This window comes from Rissa tridactyla, chromosome 5 (assembly GCF_028500815.1).
Source record: "Rissa tridactyla isolate bRisTri1 chromosome 5, bRisTri1.patW.cur.20221130, whole genome shotgun sequence".
Lineage (NCBI taxonomy): Eukaryota > Metazoa > Chordata > Aves > Charadriiformes > Laridae > Rissa > Rissa tridactyla.
The window spans coordinates 58,655,211-58,667,743 of NC_071470.1; the positions used below are offsets into that span (position 1 = coordinate 58,655,211).

Below are 12,533 nucleotides of genomic sequence, written 5' to 3' on the forward strand. Positions count from 1 at the left end.
CACACAGAGTTTTTCTGTTAAGCACAATGTGACAATGAATGAAGTATAGTCAAGCAGATTTCTGTCCTGTTAAACACAGAAATGAAATCATTATATCATAGAATCATAGAATGGAAGGGACGTTAAAGATCATCTAGTTCCAACCCCCCTGCCATGGGCAGGGACACCTCCCATTAGACCAGGTTGCTCAAAGCCCCATCCAGCCTGGCCTTGAACACTTCCAGGGACGGGGCATCCACAACTTCCCTGGGCAACCTGTTCCAGTGCCTCATCACCCTCACAGTACGGAATTTCTTCCTAATATCTAATTTAAATCTACCCTCTTGCAGTTTAAAACCATTACCCCTCATCCTATCGCTCCACTACCCGATAAAGAATCCCTCCCCATCTTTCCTGTAGGTCCCCTTTAGGTGTAGAAGGCTGCTGTAAGGTCTCCCGGGAGCCTTCTCTTCTCCAGGCTGAACAACCCCAACTCTCTCAGCCTGTCTTCATAGGAGAGGTGCTCCAGCCCTCTGATCGTCTTCGTGGCCCTCCTCTGGACCTGCTCCAACAGGTCCACGTCCTTCTTATGTTGGGGGCTCCAGAGCTGGATGCAGTACTCCAGGTGGGGTCTCACGAGCATGGAATAGAGGGGCAGAATCACCTCCCTTGACCTGCTGGCCATGCCTCTTTTGATGCAGCCCAGGATGCGGTTGGCTTTCTGGGCTGTGAGCACACATTGCTGGCTCATGTTGAGCTTCTCATTCACCAACACCCCCATGTCCTTCTCCTCAGGGCTGCTCTCAATCCATTCTCCACACAGCCTGTATTTGTGCTTGGGGTTGCCCTGACCCAGGTGCAGGACCTTGCACTTGGCCTTGTTGAACTTCATGAGGTTTGCACTGTCCCACCTCTCAGGCTTGTCCAGGTCCCTCTGGATGGCATCCCTTCCTTCCAGCATGTTGACCACACCACACAGGTTGGTGTCATTGGCAAACTTGCTGAGGGTGCACTCAATCCGTGTCTCTATGTTGCCAACAAAGATGTTAAACAGCATTGGTCCCAATACCAGTGTAGATCTGTAGATATGTAGAATTTACAAGTAAAAAATTGCTAAGTGAATAAATCCTTATGGTTCTAATAGAAATTCACTTAAAGGCATCTTGTAGTGAAATCAGTAATTATGGCATTTAAAACAAAGATTTGATTGTGTTCTCTATTTTTGGTGTTTTTTCTCCCCAAAATGGAAAATCTCCCATATATAATGTGTTTTAAGGCATTATTGCTCTCAGGGTTTTTTTTTTTTTTACTTCTCAATTCCATTGTGGCTGCAGACTTGCAAGCCAAATAGGACACTTTTAGTCATTTATATAATATGAAATTAATAATTTTCTGCCCTATTGTGTGTGAAATGTTTGAACTAATAAATGTTGGATGTTTGAACTAATAAATCCTATGATCTCTGCAGTGACCCTGTTAGGTGATTAATGTACATTTCAGACTAGCAAAGTCAAATAAGAAATTTTCTTTGGTTGGGACACCTGTCCCAGAACATGTACCCTACGGCATAGTATTTCTGGAGCTCATCCTATTCATTGTCATGCCCATAAAGAAAGCTCTTTCCCAAATTCCACAGGTCTCACGTATGGCAATAATAATCTAATATATAATGCAGAGAGAGTAGAAGGAAAATCTGTTTCTGTTTTTGCATGCTCTTCAAATGCAAGCCTTTCAAATACTGCAAGATACAAGGCTGTGCTCATTGTGGTGTTTCTCATGTACCTGCTTTAGCTTTCGTGTCTGGATGCTGTTTGCTCCAACAAAGATAGAGTTCCTCTCCCAAGAACAAGCTTTCTTGTAAGATTCCTTATGCTTCCTGGTTCTGATCAAAGGATTATTACTGCAAAAGTTTTTCCTTTTGGTGTTTTGTATCCCTGGTTCCCATCCTAATAATAAAAACACACACACACACAATAAGGATCGTAAACCAAATTAATCTGCCTGTTTCAAACCAGAACTTTCAGGCTAGCTTTAGTTCTAAGCTTCCAGTGCTTTTTCAGGTCATTTCTAATAGTATCTGAAATAATTTACATATGGTAAATTTATTAGGAGTCTGATTTTCGGATACATTTTTCAGGTATGCTTTTTTCCCCCAGCCTTAACATGAAAGGTTTTCAAACAATGGAGATTACTCTGCCTTGAAACAAGTCTGCGATGTGACCCACACCGTACACACATTCTGTTGTTTTCTTTTACACATTTTCTCTTATTTCAAAGATCTCAAGTATTGGCGATGTATTTTTATTTTCTTTCTATGGCTTTCTATCATGCTTTTTTCTTTCTTTTTTTTTTCTTTACACTGAGTCTTGGTTTGTTACAGGTTAAAATGTTCAATTGACCTTGTAATCTGTAAATCTGAGATCTTTAATTGTGCAGTTGCCTTTGTGTGCGAGGGATGGGAATCGGAGAAAGCAGATGGTGCCCTGAAATCCTGCTCCTAGATCCCTGTGAAAAATACTGTCTGTCCACAGAGCATAAGTTTATATAACAACTTGGCCCTGCAAAGATGGTAGTACATTCCTAATTTTCTCTGTTTTGGACACCTGAGGGATTTACTGCATGTATGTGCAGTATCATGGCAGCATTAGGCACTAGTAAGCAGAATTCTTGTTTCAGGTGCAAGGGCTCTGAAACAGCTTGTACGGTATGGGTGAACTTCTGCAGTGCCAACTTCACTGGTAGAACAAAGCAGTGAAGCCTAACATGGGAGAGATTTGCTTTGTTGATCTACTCACGGGGCCCAAGTATAAACTTTTAGTTTGTGTCCAGTTTACTATACAAATCAGAAGTTGTCCAGGTACATGGGAAATTGGCAAAAAAGCATTTCTGGTCCTTGATTTGATACAGGTTGGAACACATCTGTGTTCCTGAAATAAAGTTGGGATTTTATTAATTAATATCACTCCTTCTGATGTGGCACAGTTTCCAAAGACAAAGAAACAACATTTATACGAGAAGATCTATGTAACTGAGTTCATTCCAGTAGGCATGCTGTGAACTTAATTTAATTTTGTGATTTTTTCATTTTTCAGACCTTTAGGCCTCCAGAACCAGAAAGGGGAAGGATCATGACCATGGCTTACAGTTGAGGACTCCAGTTTAACTGAGCGCAGCAGAAGTGCAGAGGAGGAGTGTAGCAAAACCAAAGTATGGTATATGATCGATCCTTTTCCTCTACAGAACTAGGCATGGTTTGACTGTGAATTTTTTAGAACAGAAATAAACAAACCTGGAGATTTCATTATTTGCTTCTTTGAATGCTGGTGCTTCATTCTCTCATACAAGAAGCTGTTAAGTCATTGCCATATGGTGAGACTATATGCATTGTATATGTAGATGTCCGCACCTGAACTATGAGTCTATACTCTTTTGTAATCCATGGAAAGAAAATGGCTCTTCTAGGGTGCATTTCTTTTAAGACTGATATCTAAAATTTGTCATATGAACCAACCTGTAAATCTGCCTATTTCTTTCCTTTGAATATAAAGAGCTGACCTGCTGCGATCTGAAGGTCTGTATTTCTACCACCTAAGGCAGAGGATATGAATCCTGCCCGTTGTGACTAATAGAATACCTCTTAGGACAGTTTAGGGAGAAAGGACTGCAGCTGCAGTGTCTCTTAACTACCAGCTATGTTTATCTGCTCGCTCAGAAGCTAGGTGAAGTGTGATGTGTTGTTAGTTTTTTCTGTTTTCTCCTTAAGGAAGAGAAATCAACTCAGAGAAATGATGAGAGAGATGTGTTTCCAGAGTAGCCCAAATCTGTAAAGTAAGCTATAGATACCTTTAGCTACGGTAGCTTTAGAATGTTAGGTTTTTATAAATTTTTAATTATTTTATTTTTAGGAGTGTAATTTGCTTAGCAAAACTAGTATGAATATGCTCGTTTTGGCAAGCCCCTCTTCTTTTCATGTCACATTATCTCATCCTTTGCCTTTCTCTTGCATCCCCCCCTTGCTTCCTTTGCTAATGTATAAACCACCTGCACACCTCCTGACTAACTTTCTTTTAGAAGAGACTCCAGTGTTTGGTTAAGTCACGGGAGACGTGGGGATTTGTGCAGTCCTCTCGCTTACGCGCTGCGGAAGTGATGACAGAATAGTCCCTACAGTCACTAGAGAAACTGACATATCACACCCAATTACGTGGCCTCCCTGGCCCCACGCGCTGTTCTTCCCTGAAATATAAGCTTTCTGTCTCACGCTCTATTTTATTTTTTAAAGAAATTTGTTATTTAAAAGAAAAGGAAAAATGGTGTGTGGGGGGGAAGGAGTTAGTGTATCATTCTAAAGAAAGCTATTATAGAGTAAGTCTTCAGGGACATTCAATATATCAGATTAAACATAATTTAAACACTTCGAAAATTTTTTAGAGCTCACACAGGAAAAACCACCAAATTTAAACTGATGGTAATAGAGGAGTCAAGCCTTGTCATTTACTGTGACTCTGCCCATCAGCTGTCGTGAACTAATGGGAGTTATTTGTCAGTAATTATAAAGTACAAATACATACTCCAGTCTTTATCTGCTCAGGATTCCGCACAGAATTCAGTCAGCTGTAGAAAAAACAGATTATTTTTCATGTTAGTACCATATATGCCATCAAATGCAGCCATATTTTTCTTTCCTCATCCCTAGAAGGATCCATCCCTCAAAAGTGAGATTGCATGAGTGTCACAGCTTCCTTCCTCTTGTACTACAATGGCTGATACAACAGAAGAACAAAACCAAAGCTGACACTTAGCCATTTGATTGCATTTGTAAGAAGAGGAGTAATTAGAAATAAAAGTACATGTTGCTGTGATAATGAGATACATTTGTCCTACAAGCAGGTTCCAGATTGTAGACATGGAGCACTGATTAATAATTTTATTAAATTGCCTGAGCAGAAGCTCTCTTTTCTGAACTTGCACAAGAAACTTTTATATTACAAACCTACTGCAACCGGAGATTTTCTACAACAGCTAGTACTTAAGGTGCACAAATGATTGTGGGGGTTTTATTCTATTCCTTGTTGTTTTCCCTTCTTTAAGTTTTGACAGATATCCTAAGACAGCAGGAATGCAACAGTCATGGTGTGATTATTTGCCAATAATTTTAATACAAATTATACACATATCTTTGCTGTGAATCATATAAGAAGAACTTGAGAAGTTTATGAGCAACAAAGACTTTTCTGCTACTCTTTCCAGATTGAGACAAGGAATATCCAAAATACACAGTATTGTGAAAGAGGAAAAAAGCCCAAAAACATGGAAAATGAGTGGTTATAATCACCACATGGGAAAACAAGCTAAGAAGAAAGGAATGTATTTCCCTCCCTTCTGAATGGTATTGCAGCAGAAGAGCTCCTAAAGGAGATCGCGGTACAAGAGTTACACTGTGTGCGTGTTTTCTGGCTTTCTGCTTTGCAGCTGTAGAAATTAAAAACGCTGGGGCAGCAGTGAACCAGCCTCCTATGAGAGCCTGTGGGATGCCTCTTGTCCCTTCTGCTTAGACTCGACCAGGAGCTGGGAGCAGCAGCCATCATTCCCTCCCGGCTCCTGCAGTGTTGCAGGGGAAGCTCCTACTGTCTCAGCGCCCTGGTGGCCTGAGGATCTGCCTTGCAACCCTAAACTCATTTTCTTCCTTTTCGATCTTTGTTGATTTGAAACAGGGAGAAACAGATTCACGGCACTTCAATGAGTGATGTGAAGTTAGGTAGAGTGTGGTACCAACTTTTTTGTTTGGCTCCATCTCTTCAACAGAAGTTCTGAGTCCAGTGCCACAAACCTTTGCGTCCTACTCCAGTGACTGCTGCGAGCTCTTGTTTCTCCTCTCTCCCCCCTTGATTGCCTTTCCCCATATCATAAAGTTTGTCGTGTTTTAACATCTCACTTGAGCAGCTTTACAGCCCCCTTAGCACTCAAACAGGTAAGGTGACACAGTACAGAACAAGAGGTGCCATGTTTCTTGCAGAAAACAACGTGTTTGTTGCTGCCAGCTTGAGCAAGATATCTTCATGTAGCTGAAATACCAGAGGTGAAGTCAGCTTTTCTGCACTGTCTGGAAACCCTGCAGACATAGGCATTGCTAATACAGAGGGAATTTCAAGCCCCTGAGCTGTGTTTGACTTGGTGTTGATCAGATTCATTGTACCTATACAGCCAGCTCCTCCCCTCTTCAGAGATGACTGTCCAAGTGTCCTTCATACCTGGATAGACAGGGTGCAAATTTAGTGCAAGTGCTGTAAATCTAACACATGCGTCTTGACCTGCTTCTCTTTGGACTCCTGGTGCTGGCAGATCTGCCAGCTCCTCCCTCTCCTTCTCCCTGTGCACTAGGTATGCTGATTCATCCAGCCAGTCTACATGGACATACAGCAGGTGATGGATCATGAAGCATAACCTTCTCTTGTAAAGAAAGTGACTAAAACCATTTCCCAGCCCACCAGTTGTTCAAGCTAAGACTATATACTAGCCCTATGGGGACAATCAGGTGAGAATTTATTTCTTTATAGCAGCAGAACGTGTCCATTTACAAAACCTTGGCTAAATCATAGTGGTTTTATTAGTAAAATGCTGACACCGATGCACTTTTGGAAGTTGAATGCTGAGGCACAATTTCATCCTTATTCATACCAGTTAGTCCACTTCTCTATGAATAATGGTGTTGACTCAGTCACTTGCTAGTACAGGACTACTTACTTATGGAAGGATCTTTATTATTTAGTGAGGGGATCTGGTAGATACCATACTATGTTACAGTATTGTAAGTTGTTATCAACTGCTTTTAAAAATATGTTCTTTTAAAACCCTTTACACTTGCATGGTTGTAAAGACCAAGGAGGCACGTTGGACTGTCTGGGATTTTTAGAAGAACAAAAACATTGTCTGAGCAAAGTTTAATGTTTCAACAAGAACTGTGAAATACTCCCTGCTCAATCTGTGTACTCTGGCCAACATCCTTTAGCCAGGCAGAGTGGCACGTGCTTGTTTGTGACATCATGAGCCTTAAATCTGGCGGTTCACTCACTGTGTATTCCAGGGGAGCCTCAGTGGAAAATGGGATGTGATGAGCAGTCCCCAAAATACAACGGTACTGTTACATGTAGCCCAATGGCTAACAGTTAAGTAGTGGCAAGATTGCCAGGGTCTCACAGAGGGCATCTGCCCTGGGAAAATGAGCCGAAGATTCAAAGTGACACGTTAGAAGTAGACAATAAAAATTAAATGGTAACTTTAAGCTAGTTTCTGTGGTAGGGTGGAGTCAAACAAGGAGTGGGTGATTTCAGCAAGGAGTCATAGTATTGCAAGCACAGTTTTATATGCTCCTTTGCTAAATGAATGATGAGGTAATGGTAATGTTACACTGAATAGCCTGTGTCCAACGTACACGCAATGGGGTCTACACATGTGCCTATGGGAAGGATGGTATTAGAAATACAATGTTTAGACATTCGGTGGGGGTATGACTGCTGTGCACACTGAAGGTTACCTAGCAATTTCAGGTGAAGCATGGTTTGAGACATGGAGATTAAGCGTTCAATATGTTATCCCCTGTTTCCTTTTTATGGAAATGGGTTACACTTTCTGCACGAAACCACATATTACAAATGTAGAACTTATTCTGCTGAAATACAGTCTTAGTTTGTGTTCTTTTCAGAAGCCTATTGTCTTTAAAACTGCCTATCTTAAGTCCAAAAGTATATTCCTCGGAAGGAAAGAAAAACATGGAATATATTTAGAAATATTTAAATATAACTTCAAATAGTTTTCCCATTCGTTAAAAGTTTGCTTGACCCAAAATGTCAGGACCCACCAGTGTGAAAAGCAAGAGATGAATATCTCTTGTATCACCTTTCCACTGGCGTAAGCCCCAACTTTGAGCCTGCTGGAGCAGGAGGTGTCTGGAGTTAATCCTGTAACTGCAACTGCTTCTTGCAACTCAGCATCAGTGTATTTTGAGATTTAAATCCTCAATTGATGAGGAAGAAGGAAACATTCATGATGATTTTTTTCCATAGCAGCTGTTTGAAACTGTTAACATGCTTGTACCTTTAAAAGTTAATCCTGGGGGAAAGAGAGACTGAGAGGCAGATTGCAGTTCAAGTGCTCAGAAGTGCACAATAAATTAGTTAAATTCAGAGGTTTCTTATATAAATATGACATCGATAAATGAGAGAAGAGGTAAAACTGTGTAAGGAGATTTGCACATACGGTTTTGACTCTCCTAGGGATACATGGTGCACCTGATGAAAAAAGAAAAAATAAACTTATGTGCAAACGATGGTGACCCAACCATCAATAAAAAAAGCAAAGTTGTATCTGCAAATAATCTTATAATGGAAAATTAGTATTTTCCCATTGGAGAACACACCTTTGATTAATCAGACATATTTAGCACTTATAATTTAGAAAACTGTCTGAAAATATAGATCTGTGTTTGAAATCAATTTAAAAATAATGGTTTTAAAATCACATGTTTAATTTGTTAGAAATGTTATGAAGGCCGCACATAACTTTTGCGCTTTTAAAGTTAGCTAGGATTGGTGAGATATGTCTGAATGAGATGCACTGTGTGTGATCTAGCCTGTTGGTGGGAAAAGGTTATTTTCCTTTCTTAATCTTGAGTATCATGACGAGACGCTTTTGAAGGATGTGTCCAAAAATCTGAAGGGAAGATATATAGACAGATTGCATGCTAATTTTTTACTGATTGCTGTTATTTTTATCAGAAGTTTTTATACATAAGGTTCTTATTGTCCATGTAGAATAGGGGAGGTAGAATCAATTTCCTCTTTAACATATTGATAAACAACTCCAGATATAGTGGTAGGGGGAGGAGGAAACTACATTTACCTTTGTGTGACCTATATAGGAATGCTGGAAAAATTAATTCCAGAATATTATGGCGACATTCCTTTAAGTTGTGGATATGATTTACATAGTAGGTCTTCTTGAGCCGTCCAGCTTCTTTCATCTTGATACTGTAAATTGCTTTCATTTCCCCCACCCCCCACCCCCATCTGTATGATTGAGGTATTGTTGTGATAAATTATGGAGGTACAGAACTGAAAATGGTGTGTAGATTGTCTAAGAAATTGAGTGCAGTCAGCCTTCAAAGTGGTGGATGATGTGCTAAAACAGCTACCTTCCCCTGGTCAGGTCGCACATGTCGTCAATGAGCAGCTGCTTTTAACTTTGCCTTTTGCCCAGAGCACTGAGAGCAGCTGGATTTATTGAATTAATAACTGCTCCATTTGGGGTGTTTTGTTTTCCCATGACCGTGAAATCCCGCTATAATGTTAGCAAAGTGTAAGACAGGTCTCCTTCACTAAACAAGGTGGTGTCTTTTTTGTTATTATATAGTGCTTAATCCATAAGGCAGAAAATAATTGGAAAACTGTACCTGGGGGGGAATGTAGTGTTTCTTGGTAAACAGAGTTAAGGAAAAAGGAGAGAAGCACATAAAAATGAGGTAGGTGATACACACGTGCTGAGTGTGTATCTTATCTGGTGTGTATCTGGTACGCTTGTACCAGTCCTCAAAATAATCTCTTTGGTTGCAACGCTTAGTAGTGGCCTCACTAAATCAGCTGATGTATTCTAAACAGCGTTATCAGTACTGGTCAAAGAAACAATTTCTGTGCATTGGACCAATTTTTTTTTCTCAAGGCTCTGGATTTCATGAGGCTGGCTGAGACACGGTGGCAGTGTGTTATGCAGATGGAGACACGTGAACCAGTGGCGCCCGGTTCCTCTGACCACACAGGTGTGAGGGACGTGCCCTGCCACAGAGCTTTGGGGCAATCCCATTTAATCGGCTTTTGTTTGGGGTTACTATAGGTAGGGCTCACTCATTTTCTAGAAACAATACATGAGGTAACACCTTCAGCTTTTATCAATCATGGCACATCTTAGAGTAATCATTCTCATGTTATGGTTAGTCTGCCAGGCTGAAAGTGTTGGAGTTACCTTGTTATTAATGAAAAAAAAAGTAATACCTATGGGGGGAGTGGTTTAGCTGTGCTATTGGGATAGCAAAAGAAGAGAGAGAGAAGGAGTTATTGGGAACACACGTCTGCGTGCGAAACCTCGTGCACGCCCTAGTTATTGCAAGTGGAGCCTGATATCATTCTGTGTCTTCCTTAGCACATAAAAGGGGAAGTCCTAAAGCACATTAGACTTTGCTTATTTGGCTTCCTGCAAAAGGATGGCACTAGCTCCGGAGAAAATGGGTTGATTGCTAGGCTGCCATTTCAAGCTGCAGCTGTACTCATTAGCTAAGCGTAAACTGTGCCCACTGAGGAGGTGTGTGGCTGCAAAGGCAATTTACAGGTGCCTTCAGCCTCCTAAAGACTCTTTGGAAAAAAAAAGGTGGAGGACACCTGACCCACTAGAGCTAAAGAGCTTCTTGCCATTTTCAAAAGTTTGCCAGTCCGCCTCGTTATAGCTATCCTCCAGGGGGCTGGCATCGGTATGTGCCAGCCTGCAGCCGCATCTTCTAATTCTGAAGACTCTCCCTCAATGAAATCTAAGGGTTTAGCAAAACTGTGCAACCTCGTTTCTAGCACGGTGAAATTAGCTGTGTTTTACTTTTTAGTTTACTCCTATTGCTTATGTGGGTTTTATGTCTCTGGAGTTTCAGAGTTCTGCAAATAGATTTTTTTAAAGAATTATTTTGGTTTATATTATATGTATAATTTTATGTCTTTATTATGGAAATTATTGCCCTAGTAATTTAAAAATGTGCAACTTGTAGGAGTAGAAAAGGTCATTTTATCCAACCAATTCTCAAATTGCTGCAAAGGTAGTTAAAAAAAAAAAAAGGCACTTTGCACAGACTCTGTCTCAAGAGTCTGGCTTCTATGCGTAGGTATTTTCAGAAATGAGGCATATCACGAATGTTATGATGTGCCAAGTATTTCCTTCAGTTGCTTTTAAGTTGTCACAGAATACCAGAGTGATTCAGGGTGTTTCCTCCAGTAAGTTGGAGAGTTCAAATTCCAAATGGGAAGAAAGGCAATTTGTTCACAAATCAGCTATCCAGTCTGCAAAACAAGGACCAAGAAATTTGAGAGGGGTTAGGAGGAGAAAACACAATAACTTCTCTCCTTGTTTCGTGTGTACTTCTTTGTAAGCAAACAGTTCCATCATCAGCTCCTGCTTCTTAGGGAAAACAACCTTTTATTTAGACTTGACATTTCAGGGTTAAAGAAGTCCTGTGCCTCCTCATCCAGAACTTGTTTTACTCTTTTTTTTTTTTTTCTTTTCTTTTTTTCCCCCCAGAGTTTATGGCATGTATTTAAAATATACAAAGCCTACTCAGGAGTGGTGTATTCTGCAGATCAGCACCTTCAGCTTGTATTCAGGTGCCTAAGTAGAAATGCCGAGTTAGTGTTCATCTGTAAAAGGTTTTCTTTCAGAGACGCATATTTCAGAAGCAGTTAATTCTCGACTGTGATGCTGAACTGCTCTGATGATGAGATGAGATGAGATCGCCTCGTCATTTTCAGAAGTGGTCAACTTCCTTTTCTGCAGACTTGGTAACTTTTGCGATGGATGAAACAAGGGTATTACAGCTGTTGCCTTCAAAGTTTGGATCCATCTCCAGAGCAGCTTGGTCTTGCACATTGAGCAAGGAGAAGGAGATTTGAGAAAACAGGGCATGTTTGTATCATTAAAAGCTGAATTATAAGGCATGGGGGACAGGGGAATGGGGGACTGGAATAAGTAAGGGATTTTGCACGTTGGCATTTTCTAATTAGAGAGTAGTTTATTGTGTGGAAGCATTTGGAAAAAACTCTCTCCTTAGAGCAACCAGTGCACTGGTTATTAGGATATTTCTGTGGAAAGTAGAAGGCTGAGGTTCAAGTCCAGGTCTGAATTAGGCCCTTGAGGGGAGTCTCAAAGTGCTTAGGCAAACATTTGAAGCACTGAGCTATTCTGGGATGTTTTCTCTTCCTCTTCCCTTCTCTCCCCCCAGACTTTTTCTCCTTCCAAAATTTCCATTTGGGAGGTGAGAACCCTTGCCTGAATGAAATGTAATAGGAAAACCGTAATTTCTAGAGGAAAGTTACAGGCTTGATAAAGTAGTTTTTCCCAATAAAAACATATTTAGCTCCAAATTTCTCATTAAATCTCATCTATCCTCCCCCTACCCCATTCTCTATAAAATAGTCATTGCTGTTTTCCTCTCATCTCTCTGCTCGTATGCCCACCAGGCTCCTTTTCGAAATCCCCACATTTCAGTCCTCGTAGTTTTCCATTGCATTGGCTTCTAGCTCCAGTGACTTCTCCCAGCCTGCACAGGGAGCAATAATAAGGAGCACAAGAAATGCTGGTGATGCCCTGCTCCCAGGTACGGTACCCAGCAGCAGCTCTGGAGAGGAGCAGCCCTTGGAGAGAAAATTTGAGAAATGCTTCCAGGTCACCCTTGCCCTGGGTTTGCACTCAGCCTGTCTTTTGTAGGGGCCAGAGTGAGTTCAGTAAGGTGAAATCGTCAGAGTTTTCAC

At 40.9% G+C, this 12,533-nt stretch overlaps 1 protein-coding gene across 2 annotated transcripts in view; it reads right to left on the minus strand.

The window, feature by feature from the left end:
- The window catches only part of LOC128910585 (uncharacterized), a 16,482-nt gene continuing 3,949 nt past the window's right edge, over nt 1–12,533 (minus strand). The window contains exons 2-4 of one of the 2 annotated variants that reach the window (XR_008466776.1): nt 4,551–4,593; nt 1,762–1,925; nt 1–1,058 (exon numbers count right to left, since the gene is read on the minus strand). Coding sequence is in view for 1 of the 2 variants with exons in the window: in XM_054203998.1 (XP_054059973.1) it covers nt 407–1,036 (630 nt within the window). In the remaining variant the exon portion in view is untranslated. The remainder of the gene's footprint in view (nt 1,059–1,761; nt 1,926–4,550; nt 4,594–12,533) is intronic. The other variant, XM_054203998.1, reaches the window with a different exon arrangement.